General features: G+C 37.8%; 1 protein-coding gene and 1 pseudogene across 1 annotated transcript in view; both read right to left on the bottom strand.

The window, feature by feature from the left end:
- Positions 1 to 3,829: 3,829 nt before the first annotated feature.
- LOC134669751 (lipase 3-like) lies at positions 3,830 to 8,295 on the bottom strand (annotated as a pseudogene).
- An 841-nt stretch (positions 8,296 to 9,136) lies between these two features.
- LOC134669688 (inverted formin-2) overlaps positions 9,137 to 13,161 on the bottom strand; it is a 44,979-nt gene continuing 40,954 nt past the window's right edge. The window contains exons 21-23 of the mRNA XM_063527367.1: positions 12,894 to 13,018; positions 12,612 to 12,719; positions 9,137 to 12,330 (exon numbers count right to left, since the gene is read on the bottom strand). Of these exons, the coding sequence (XP_063383437.1) occupies positions 10,961 to 12,330; positions 12,612 to 12,719; positions 12,894 to 13,018 (1,603 nt within the window). The 3' untranslated portion in view covers positions 9,137 to 10,960. The remainder of the gene's footprint in view (positions 12,331 to 12,611; positions 12,720 to 12,893; positions 13,019 to 13,161) is intronic.

Below are 13,161 nucleotides of genomic sequence, written 5' to 3'. Positions count from 1 at the left end.
GAAAATTCATCCCCTAAGGTGGTGAAAACGGGGTTGAAAGTTTGTATGGGTATCATACATTTTTTCGAGCGCGGCTTTTGAATCTTTGTATTTGGGGATATTATTAGAAGACAATAAAAGTGATTTCAGCGATTTGTAAAATTCATCCCCTAACAGGGTTAAAATGGGGTTCAAAGTTTGAATCCATTACAAATGCTTTGAAACTTCTTAGAAAGACATAATAGCCGATTAGAAAAAAAAGTAATTGCAACGTTTTTGGAAATTCAAGCCCTAAGGGGGTTAAAAAGGGGATGAAAGTTCGTCTTGGGGTGTAAATTTAATTTTAAGCTAGGAACTTGAACTTCTTGCAAAAAAATGTATTAAATTAAAAAACATGAAAACTAATTCAAGCATTTTTGAAAATCATCCCCCAAGGTGGTGAGAAAGGGGTTGAAAGTTTGTATGGAGATCAGATATTTTGTGAGAGCGGAACTTGAATCTTTGTATAAGGGGCAATAAGGGCATAGGTACCTATTATGAGAATACAAGAAAAGTAATTTCAGCAACCAACATCAAAATCCACTTGACTTAAAACTTCATACAACTTGTTAAAAAAGAAATGTACTTAATTTCAACATTGCTTGGATATGAAAATTATAGGTACTAAAGATGTAAAATGTTGAAGATAAGATTCCACGCGGACGAAGTCGCGGGCAACAGCTAGTTGTCGAATACCGGAAACATTATAATTATTTAAATCCATCATGCACGGGCGAGACTATACATTATGTTCTAGCTTATCATGCAATAATATCATGAAATAATCACTACACCTTATAAAACAAAGTCCTCCGCGTCCGTCTGTGTGTATGTATGTTCGCGATAAACTCAAAATCTACTGAACGGATTTTCATGCGGTTTTCACCTATCAATAGAGTGATTCTTGGGGAAGGTTTAGGTGTATAATTTCGCGGGTCGATAGTCGATAAAAGGACAGCACAGAAAATTGGTCTGTGAAGGACAGGTACCATCCACGTCGCAACACTAGCGATGGGATGAATTACTTCACAGAGATGACTATCAGTTATGGTTTTCACAGTGACTGGTGGTGGTTGTTGGTTTAATTGGCTAGTTCTGGAAATTGGGGATGCTATATCTTCCTTGGACAATCGATGGTACCTATAGCAATCGGCATCCAAGGTGAGGTCATGATGCCTACATTTCAAAATATTACGTTATACCTTAGGCGGATGCGTAAGACCCAGTTTATATTAAGGGACAAGACACTTTCTTGAACATTGGAATAAAATACTTACATAAAAAAACTCAGCGAAACTAGTTACAAATCATACGTCTTTAGAAAATGTAAAAGCGAATCGCTAAAACTAAAAAAAAAACGTTGAGTAAAGGTGTGGCCAATGGCCCAGCCATAACTCCGCGTTTAAAAAACCCGGAGGCTCATTCTGACTTTACAATTTGTTATGATTTTAATAACGTTTTGACACGACCTTGATGATCGTCTTCGTGATTGGTGCGCTTCTCACCCACGATTTTCATTTCATTTCGATCAAACCAATCAGCGCGAATGGTCATATCAAAACATGGCCAAAACCGGAACAAATGGTTAAACAGGATCATGCTCCTATACGTTTTCATTACCTATCTATATTTTTTATCCTTTTCCCACGTCGGTGGTAAACAAGCATACGACCCGCCTGGTGGTAAGAAGTTACCTGCGCGTTGCCTACCCTTTTTTGAAGAACTTCACATTGTAGGCCCGCGGGAAAACCTTGGCTAGGAGCTACGCTTACGCATTTAAAATTAATCGCTAGTGTGTAATATAATATATTTAGGTGTTTAATAACATATTTTCCTTGAAATGTTTCATTGTTCAGGTAATCACACCACATAACCGATTGAGGTAAACTTCTCAAAATAATGCACGCGTCATATATGGAATAACCTAATGGAAATTCTGTCATATGTGCGAATTAACCAGAATGATATAATAACTGAATACAATAATTTACCGATTGGCGTAAATTTTCAGAGTGATTCATTTAGAAAATCCAAAAGAAACATTTTCCATTCCATCCCAGTACTTTTTCCGAAATCGTATAAGGTAAACGTACTAGTGCTTGACAATGCCCAATAGATAACACCTTGCTGTCACCTCTATTGATTAGGAATACGCGGGGCAAATTGTGAATTAAGACTTTATGTTTGGCACTTATGGTACTTACTAACTACAACAAAATTTAGGCTGTTTTAAAACGATTAGGCAATTAAAAACTAATTTTTAACTATTTTGTTGTAATTAGTACCATAAGTGCACAAACATAAAGTCTTAATTCACTTTTTCCCCGCGGATTCCTATGTCTGATAATGACTTAAGTTTCGAGATGCCATGCACTGGGACTGGGACCGCGTCGAGCACCGTATGTTTACCTTAATGTTTAAATTAAAATTATCATTACAAACCTAACCTAATCTATGTAATAAATCTCTCTATAAAATAAACTGAAGGGAGCTAAGAAAAAACTTTATTTCAGACCAGTAGCGAAAAGCTTGTAAAAAAGTTGCTTTGATATATACTAGTTAATGCTTTTTCTATATTAGATCATCATCATCATCATCTCAGCCATAAGACGTCCACTGCTGAACATAGGCCTCCCCCTTGGACCTCCATATGTGCCGGATGGGGGGTGAATGCCATAATCGCCACGCTTGGCAGGCGGGTTGGCGATCGCAGTCGAGTACACCGAATTTGAGGGACGCTGCTGCCCGTCCACCGGTGGTTTTGGACGTAGTTTAAGGACATACCCGGGTCAGGACATACCCGGGTCGATACGAGTATATTAGATAGTCATTATAATTTGGTAAATATTTATACATATTCTACTGGAACTTGAATTTGAACCATAGTTGTAAGTTGTGGACTAACATTTTAGCCTAAATATGTTAGTAAGTAACCTATAATATTTCTACTAAGACCTACCAAAGTGGTAGTACCAATGACTACTTCTGTCCAGTACCTAATGATGATGATTGCCAGAATCCAAAAAGGCGATGGGCATTTTTTGTAGCAGAATATCTTAAAAATTTTCCTATACCTATTTGTTAATTATTATTATGACCCGAAGTGGCAGTGGCGTAACTAGGGGGGGGGGGGGGTTGGAGGGGGCACATGCCCCGGGCGCCGTCCAAGGGGGGGGGGGGGCAAAATGGGCAAAAGACTACCTCTCCGCCTTGCTAAAGGCACAGCAGGGATACTTTCGTCAGTCGTATTTACCACCACTGTGAAGTGTGAAATGCGGATGGTAATCTGGCCCTCCGGCAAATTTAGTGCCTGCCCCGGGCGCCATATCCTCTAGCTACGCCACTGCCAAGTGGATCTTGGGGTCGTTGCGCCTCAGCAGCAGTAATTATTAAAAAAACCGGGCATGTGCGAGTCGGACTCGCGCACAAAGAGTTCCGTACCCTAAAGCAAAACAAAAAAACGGGAAAAAAATGCAAAAAGAAAACGCTCACCCATCCAAGTACGAGTACTGACCACGCCCGACGTTGCTTAACTTTGGTCAAAAATCACGTTTGCTGTATGGGAGCCCCACTTAAATCTTTATTTTATTCTGCTTTTAGTATTTGTTGTTATAGCGGCAACAGAAATGCATCATCTGTGAAAATTTCAACTGTCTAGCTATCACGGTTCGTGAGATACAGCCTGGTGACAGACAGACGGACGGACGGACGGACGGACGGACGGACAGCGAAATCTTAGTAATAGGGTCCCGTTTTACCCTTTGGTTACGGAACCCTAAAAAAGGGACATTAGTTTTACACAGAACCAAAATTATATTCCAGACTATTTATTTCCTTTCCATACTCCTCATATCAGAAATGACCTGATTATAAACAAGAGTTTTCGCGTTCATTCCCATAAGAAAATCAAAATGGCTGTAAGTTGCCATAGGTATTATCCGCTGTGCTTTAAGATTACCGATCTCCCTTCCCAATCTTTCGACATCTTTAACATGAGCCCAAGGATCAGATAGGGAATAATGAAAGACAACTGGTGCTGTAACTTTGTGGAGGTCGTATCGTGGCGGTCTCCTGTTTTTGTAGATTCTCATGTTGGCACGCCCGTGGTTGAAGCGACGGAACTCCTTGCTGGCCATAACTTGTCCGTAGTGAGCCAGTTGGTAGACAGACGCGCCGGCTGGGGTGTGGCCTAGGATTACTGGGATTATCGTCTGAAAAACATACCAGGAAAAAATAATAGTTGTTCTAAAAATTGTCGCTATGTCCGAGAGCAAAGGATACTAGGATCAAATTTCAGGTGTCAGATTTGTGCGGTTAGTTCTCGAATGCTTGATAATGCCACATCCGCCAAAGTCTGCCAAATCCTATTTATCCAACCACTAATGGGAAAAACATGCAAAATAAATTTGCCGACGCTCTGTTGAGAAGGATCTGAGGTTCAGATGAACAAGAGAGACGCTTGGAGCTGTTTAGGGCACCGTAGGCAGACAGTGACATACCTACCTTGTTTAAAAAGCATAAACGTACGCAGTTCCTTCCAATGATGCTGTGTTGCTGTAAGATTTCAGTGATAACCCTGTCTCTACAGACCTTTATCTCCTATCTAAGTACTAAATATTATGTTTATTTCTAGAGTTAGACCAAGAAAAGTCTGCAGCGATTTTGATAGCCCACGCAGTGCAAGTGTTATTTGAAAAGTCAAACTTCAATAAAATATGACGTATAAATAACACTTGCACTGCGTGGGATATCAAAAACGCCTCATGCTTTTCTTGGTCTAGCTCTATAGTCATACCCTGTTTAACTCCACAGTGTTCCAGCCACCAATGAGGAAGTATATGTTGCTGCAAAGCTCTTGAAAGATAGCTCCGTCTCTGCAGAGTGCCGCTCCAGCCCATTTCAAAAGGAGCTTGTTCGGCATAAATTCTGCTTTTCCGATTAAAGTTAGAAATTTCTGTAAAGATTAACATGACCAATCAATTAATCAATCAATTTTTAGTCCGCATTTTAGAGCCAATCCGAAATATTTTTAATTTTTTACAAGCTTTTCATTAACTTGCAATAGTTGCAATGTATCTATGTAATTATGTTTGTACGGGTCAAATCCTACAAGTTAAATTTGATCCACTTCCCGACTTCCAATGAAGCTGGAAATTTGCAGCATACATGTGTACGTCGGGTGACAATGCTATATTATGGTACTATCGAGCTGATTTCATGATTTAGGCATGAGGTAACCATAGGAACTCTGTGATAAGACAATTTTTAGAATAGTCTCGATGAGTATTAGTTACCTGTGAAAAGATAAGTAGAGTCACCGATGAAAGCTTGTACAAAACAAGAAATTTTTGCCAACTTATTACTTTTAACTACAAAGCTACTTGACGGCTGAAGCAATGACCCAAAAGGAGTCCCGGCATCCCGTACATTCGTACAATAATGTTTTTCAGTTGGTTGATTATTACACATACGATTTTTACTAAACAATCTACTCCCATTCTTTAGAGGCCCACCCAACTTTCTTTTCACCAATTCAGTTTGTTTTTTTTGGTATTTCTAAACAAAAACTTACAGCGATGACATTAGAAAACGGTGCTATTGCATGCAGGAGAGGACTCTTATTGTGGGTCAAGTAAGCCACAGGGGCCAGGGCGTGCATGGAGATGATCTTGTGATTATATTCGGGTCTTAACGAGCACATGACCCAAAACGCTGTGGTGCCCTGAAAATATCCAAGGACAAAATGAAAAAAAAAAGTAGGGCTAGAATACATATAAAACGATAACCAGTATTCACAAACCCTATATTTCCCTGAACGTACGTGAGGATTAAACCAGCAGCTCTTAGGGTCTTTTATTTTCTTCCTTTTTTTGTTTTTGGTTGATCCATACATACTTACCGTACATACAGTTTCAGTATAGATCAACAGTACATAAGGCTTGATGATTCTTTATTTATTCTTTATTCATGATAACCAAACAATCCTAATATTTAATATGGATTTTGTCTAATCCTGGCCTTTATCGAAGACTTTCTCGGATTTTATGCACGAAATATCATTTGATAATAATTATGGCACAAGGAAACATTGAAAGAGCTTATCCAGGCAAGGTTGTCAATAGCTATCAAGTCAGTCCTAGGCTCGAAAGTAGAGGAGCTATAACTAGGAAGAAAGAAAATGGACGGAAAGGAGTAATATTATTTTACAACTCCAGAATAACACCTGTGAATGCCCAATATAATGAAGCTTCCTCTTATTCGTCTTCCCCAAAACATAATCGATCATGGCCGGCAAGTCTAGGTTCCCGATTTCGTCCCAGGAGAACTTCCAGAACTTAGGGTTCCTAGGGTCAATGTGGGCGTGCCGGCGTGAGTAGCGGTTGCCGCGGGCGTTGCCTAGCCACACGTCGAAGCCTTCCTCAGCTAGGATGTAGGCTGGAATAAACGTAATAAGGATAAAGCCTTGTACCTCACCATCAATTAAAAGATACATTTTGTTTGGTGAAGTGCTATGTGAATCTTATCTAAAGTTTGGCAAGCCATTTCCGCCAGTAAAAAAAGGCGGAAAATTTAATAAAATAAGGTTTGCCAGAGTAAGTATAGTACGCGTCAGACAGAATTAAACAAAATGGATGCTTGTGTGCCTTAAAGTAAAGTTAAGGAAACTGAAGCCTAATTTCTGGTTGTGACTCTCATCATCCAAATTAAAATGTAAATTGCTGACCCACAAACCATGTTCCATTAGGTGTTGATATGTTTAATTTTCTTAATTAATTACCTAATGCTTTCTCAGGTCCAGTCACGACAAAATCTGCGGAAGAAGATAATAATCCGTGCATAATGAAGACGACCGGCCTGTAAACAAAATATTTTTAGTTAATGTCTGTAGCAGGATATTGAGACGCGAGTCACAAGAGCAATAAATGCCATATATTATACAAGAGCGTGCGACTTTCAATCAGGAGGAAGTGGGTTCAAACCTCGGTTCGTGTCACTAAGTTTTCGGAACTCATGTGCGATATACTCGTATTATTTGATATTTTTTTTTACATATTTTAAATCGTAAACTTTATTCATATATGGTACAAAAACAAGTCAAAAAACAATAAATAAAAAACTTAAAATTAAACTAAATACAAACTATTCTAAAATAAAATAAAACTAATCTAAACTAAATCTAAAAAAGGCCCCTGTGGCAAGGTGATATTGATATTGAACTGTTGATATTTTACCAGTCGCTTTACCTTATTCTGGGCTTATTCCAATAAGGCCTAGTTTCCCCTCTGGGTTAGAAGGTCAGATAGGTTGGCTTCCATAGCTACCATTAGATAGGAGTCGCTTTCATAAAAAATAAATTAGTGCCTATGCAAAGGGTCCGGGGTACCGTAAATTTAATCGTAGGTATCACGTTACCGATGTCACCTGTTTCTTTTCGTGTTGTTATATCGTCCATAGGGAATCCGGTGCATGGTCAGGACGTACAGGTCGCTGGTGGTGACCTGGTGTTCTTCCAGTGGGTACCCATACTTCCGGACCAAACTTGGCTAAATGAGAAAGTAAATAAAGTCAGCCAGACCAATGGCATCTGTGGGACAAATTCGCTACTCTTTGTATTCCCTTTTTACTGACGAAAGCGTTCCAGGAATACAAGTGGGTCCAGTCCACTCACTTCTTGTATTTTTAGAGTTGATAGTTGCATGCCCTGAATATTTTCTTGTGCATATATAGGTATGTTACATAATATTAACATACCGTATGTTGTAGGTAGGACAGTTTTACGAAATGTAGTCAATAGTTATAGACATATTCAATTTTTAAAAGCAATCCTAAGCCATATCATATACTTAAAAATGTTACTTGTACCAACTCCTATACCTATAAGCTAAAATCTTGGGCGCTTTTGAACCAATGTAGGTAAGCCTATTAGGTACTTGAAAGCATGAAGGCTAACTTCAATGATATCGTACGTCACAACACTGCCTAACGTTGTTGCTATGGGCTGCTAGAATCTCGGTGTTCAATGGTTTAATTTGTTTTCGATTTTCAATGTTTTAATTCAGAGCTCAATGGTTTAATTTGTTTGACTTTTCTGATTTAGCACTAAAACAAAAATATTGCAATATTTACCACTCTCAAATTAGCATCTTCAGCAAGTTCAGGGTGTAATCTCAATTTTTTTAGCTGTTGTGGTTTGGTGACTGCTCTGTCTTCACAACCAGAGGCTATGGAAGCCAACCCACAAACACACATCAAAACATGTGCTCCCACCATGATGGTTTTTAAATACCATGGTGTACGAGAGTAGATATTGTTTTTATATGCCGATGCCGATTAGAAATTAATTAACACACCTAATGCATTATTAGTGTTTCAAATTGAATGTTACATCGATTTCTCAAATTAAATTTCACGGTATTTATTGGTTTCACTATTTTTTAAACAATCGTACGACCAAATGGCCATAAAAAAAAAAGAATTCAAAAAGATGACTAAAAATTCGGTCCTAATATCCTTATCATAACAAACCAGAGGTTAACAATTTTACAGGCCGCACCAAACTTTGTATTTCAATAAAATCCAAATAGGTTTTGGTGATTCCTTTGAAGACGAGTGATTTTTCGTAGGTGAGTTTTCATTAATTTGAACAGGTTTGAAAAGTAAAAGTTGATAGTTCCTATTTTTTGCCTTACCTCCAAAATTTTGACTCATTACGAAATGGAATACTTATAGTACTTACTTAGAGTTAGATGAAAAATAAACAGTGACTAATGAGAAATTCTAATTAGGTTTAGTTCTGCAATATCTATCAAGTTTTTTCACCAGAGCGTCAGTGTTTAAAATTGTATTTGACTCTAAGAAACGCCTTAATATTTGACATATTTACCTAATAATTATAATAATATACCATTATTATAAAAATATTTTAAGAGCGAACATTATATTTTGACAAAGCAGACGAAATCGCAGAATAATAAATAAGTTAGTAAACTTTAAAAAACGTAAACTAATACTCGTACTTCTTTACATACCTGTTTTATAGTAAAATATAAACAGATGTTTCAGGTTAGGTTATATTATAACAGGTTATTCTGGATAGGTAATAAAAAAAACGACAACATATTTCGTATGAAAATTTATTGTATTTTGTTTAGTTAAACACATACAATAAAACATATTTGTTAAATCTTAAATTAAATTTATGATAATAATAAAGAGCATACTATTCGAGATTTGTGACCTTACATTTTGATGTTTTTGATTAATACAATACACTTGGCTGACCAGAAGTATTTAACCTTTATTATGGATTTCAAAAATGTTGTAGCAGTTCAACAATCAATTAGTTTGTAGTTTTAAATAGCGATATATTTTTACAAATTGCGAAGATAGAGTGACAATAGATATTTAACCTTTTAACCATTATAGTCGTCACAATAATTCAAAAAATCTGATTTCACTAGTAAATTGCAAAATCTGCAACTGTATTACGTACCTAACTGTAAAAAATATAGCTGTTGTCTCTAAAATCCATTCTCATAGCAATTTTAAAAATATTAAGATATAATACTTCTTATCAGATTTTGTTCATACGTTTCGGGATCAGATCATTATGTCTTTGTTTTAATATAGTACATAGAAATCTTTATTTTAATATTCATTGAAATATATCTTATTCGTAACATTTATTAGTAGTTAAAACAAATAAGTGACTTAACTGGGATTTCAAGACTGATTGTCAAAATTTAACCTAATACGGTATAAAAATACTTTTGCATGCTAATATAAGATACGAATATCATTTAATTTTTATTTAGATCTATTCTATCAATTGGTTCTCCTAAGAAAATAGTTTCTTTGTTTTTAATAAAAAGAGGAAACTGGGTATAATTCTGTAAAATACTTTGGTCTCCGAAAATTATACAGTAACAGATAATTAATTAACATTACGTAATATAGGGATTCAAGTATAATTTATGTTTGTATCGATTTAGACAATACTGATACTCGTAAAGTTCACTTTTAGAACTACTGAAAATATTTCTGAATAAGTACTATTAGAAAAGTGTCCCAATCTCCTCTATTTTATCTTTTTATTCACCAGTTTGTGCACCTTCGGTTTCATATTTCGATCTTAAATAACTTATAAAATCCATTTCATGACGTAAATACGCCATTCTGAATAAAAATGGCACAAAATAAGTTTCTATTTAAAATAAACTGGTAATAATACCCGTACTATCTCGTGGCACTATATTCACGGTACATAATTTTAACCTTTTACTGTACAGTTGTTCCTAAAAACTTGATCTCTTGGAATCATTAACAGTTTTTTTTATTGGAACACTGAACAGTGAAGGGTTTTCAGGTAAGTCTACACCGTTGGAAATCAAAATTCGTCTTGTATGACATTAAGTGTACCGTAGTTTGAAACTTAAAAACGTAGTTTGGAAAATTTATGAAACCTAAAAACACACTAGTGTAGACATACCTGTGTGTACGGGCCCCAAGTCAAATCTAAATTAAGTTAAACAGATCTGTTAAAAAATTAACTAAATATTAAAAATAATCAGTCATTGAAAGCTTCAGATTGTTGAAATATCGTCTGTGTCATCTGAAAGTTTCAATAATATTTTATATCTGACGTTTACATTGATATTACGTAATACTAAAACATAGCTGGCTTTACCAACGGTCTAGCTAAATTCTAGAAAGTTCATTGAACAAAGTAGAATATCTGACGTTTCATTTCTTTTAAAACATCTCATGAGTTTAAAGGATCTTAATTAAGATGCCATTGCTTTAATAATATTGACGAGTGATACAAGAACCTTTAATAGAAAATATAATTGTCTAAAAATTTACAAGACATCTTCGCTAGATCATTCAAACTCACAAGGTCAAAATTCAATCCAAAAATCCAACTATAGTTGTAATTTGGTATTTACTTGAAGCTAGCTCTTGCAGTTGGTTGTGGAGCTACATTCCCCCTTCCCTTTGAAGCCTGTGTCGGCCGCATGAACCCTGATGTCCTATTGACTGATTTTAAAGGAGGCCTGGAGGTTCCCACCGAACTGCCGCTCGATGAAGATCGCGATGCCGGCATTCTGACCACTGGTTTAGGGACTACTTTTGGAGCAGGCTTGACTGGCGCGGGAGCTCTTTTAACAGTGGCTACAGATGCGGAACTGTTCAGAGAACTCCTTGAACTACGCAAGGATGCACGAGAAGTTGACCTTTCCACTCTCAAAGAGTTCTGTCTTTTCTGAACAGTTCGTTTCGGGTCTATCGGCGTTCGCGGAGGCGTTCTTAACTCTTTGGTTGTGATTTTCTTTGGAGCTATCGGGGATTTAGACTTAAGAGGGACGGGGGAGTCACATTCTACGTTGCATCCTGATGATGCACCTTGGGAAGCGCTTTCAGAATTCAAACTCTGAGTTTCTTCAAAACCTTCATCGTTTAATTCATGTTCTGACTTGACTTTGGGGATTCTTGGAGATGTCGTTCTTTCCGTCGGTATTTTGTCGCTCTTAGCAGTCATTGATTTCCTATAAGCGCTCCTGGACCAGACGCCTGTAGGTGTCTCTGTTGGTGACTTCAGTTCTCTAATAGCTTTCTGGACATCTTCTTGATTAATGGACGTCTGTCGCCGCATCCTCGAGTAAGGATGTTTAGTTTCTTTGGTCGGTGTGGGTTTCTCCGTACTTTGGTTTTTAAGTCTGTCCTGCCAACGCTTAAGTCTATTCTCTTTGTCGTCTTTATTGGTTTCTACAGGCTTTGCTACTTCTGGGGTCTCTACAGCGTATGAGGCTTGAATATCTAGTTTCGAAGGTCTGATGACCTGAGTTTCCGCTACCAGTTCCGCCGGGCTATCCGGTTTCTTCTCATCTTCTGGAGAGCTGGAATCTGTATTCCTCTTGTATCTCCTTGTTCTTCGTGCAGCGGAAAATCTATCAAACTGTCCGTCTCCTAAAATTTCTTGACAAAGATCTCTCATCTCAACCGTTTTGTCATTATTTTTAGCGAGTGACGGTTGGAATTTCCTGCAAGGCTCTCGTTCTGGAGGAGGATTGAACATCTTCCGTTGGACGGGTGGTGTTTCGATGTTGTCCGAGTCGATCTCGACTCTGTCTTTCACGTCTTTGTGGCTGGTGATCCTGATGTCAGGCAACTTTCGCTTCTCCTCCTCGGTGATAGAGACGAGTGGCTGTTCTATCTGCTGTCGGGACCGCTGTCGTCTCAGGCGGCGCATCTCTTCGTTTTCTTCCGTCTTCCTCCACGGTACCCTGTTGTCTTTTGTTTGAGGTTGGACGTCTGGAAGTAACAAGTTTGATTATTAGCTTGTGTGTGCGTATTGTCTGGTTTAGGGCCGTAATTAAACCATGTAAATCTACTTGAGATTGAGTTTTATTTTTCAATGACAATAATATATGACACGTTGCGCGCAGACTTTTCTTTACCGCGCAGACAATCCTGCGCGGAGATGTGCGCAGCAGCTACAGTGTCTTACTCAGCATTTTTGTGTGCACAGGTCTTGTGTTCCGAGTGTTCTTCAGAAGAACTCTCTGTTATATTTGTATGATATTGTGAAGTACCTTCAACAGCCTCGATGGCTTTGACGACGGCGCTGTCGGGCAACACGGCGGGGCGCCAGTCGGCGCGCCCCTCCGGCAGAGGGTCGAGGGTCGTGCTTCGTTCGCTCTCTGGAATACATCACGTACGAATAAGGTTTAATAAACAATTGCAAAATGAAAACGCCCGGACGGATGTTTTTTTAACAAATTGACGACGTGCATATAATATGGTTTGGTTGTTGCTTTTCTTAGTTGTTTGTACTATTTTCAACATAACAGGTATATAAATAAGGTTTATATTACCGGAGTCGTTTTCCAAGGACCGCCGATTCGCTTGCACTCGCCGCGCTCTCTCGCGCAGCTCTGCGTCTCGTTTTTCTTCTTGGCTGTTCGCGCGCAGCCATGATTCGATTTTTTGCCGCCATTCTCTAAAAAAAACAGTTGGCTATTGTTCTTTCTGGATATATTAATGTGACTTATTTAAATCATTTCGAGCGAAAACATGATTAGTATTTAATGTTACCCTGCGCATCTTTATGTACATAATGATATAGGTATTCAAAGAAACCTA

This window comes from Cydia fagiglandana, chromosome 1 (assembly GCF_963556715.1).
Source record: "Cydia fagiglandana chromosome 1, ilCydFagi1.1, whole genome shotgun sequence".
Taxonomy (NCBI): domain Eukaryota; kingdom Metazoa; phylum Arthropoda; class Insecta; order Lepidoptera; family Tortricidae; genus Cydia; species Cydia fagiglandana.
Note: the sequence above shows the minus strand (reverse complement) of the source record. Positions and strands in the feature narration are given on the sequence as shown.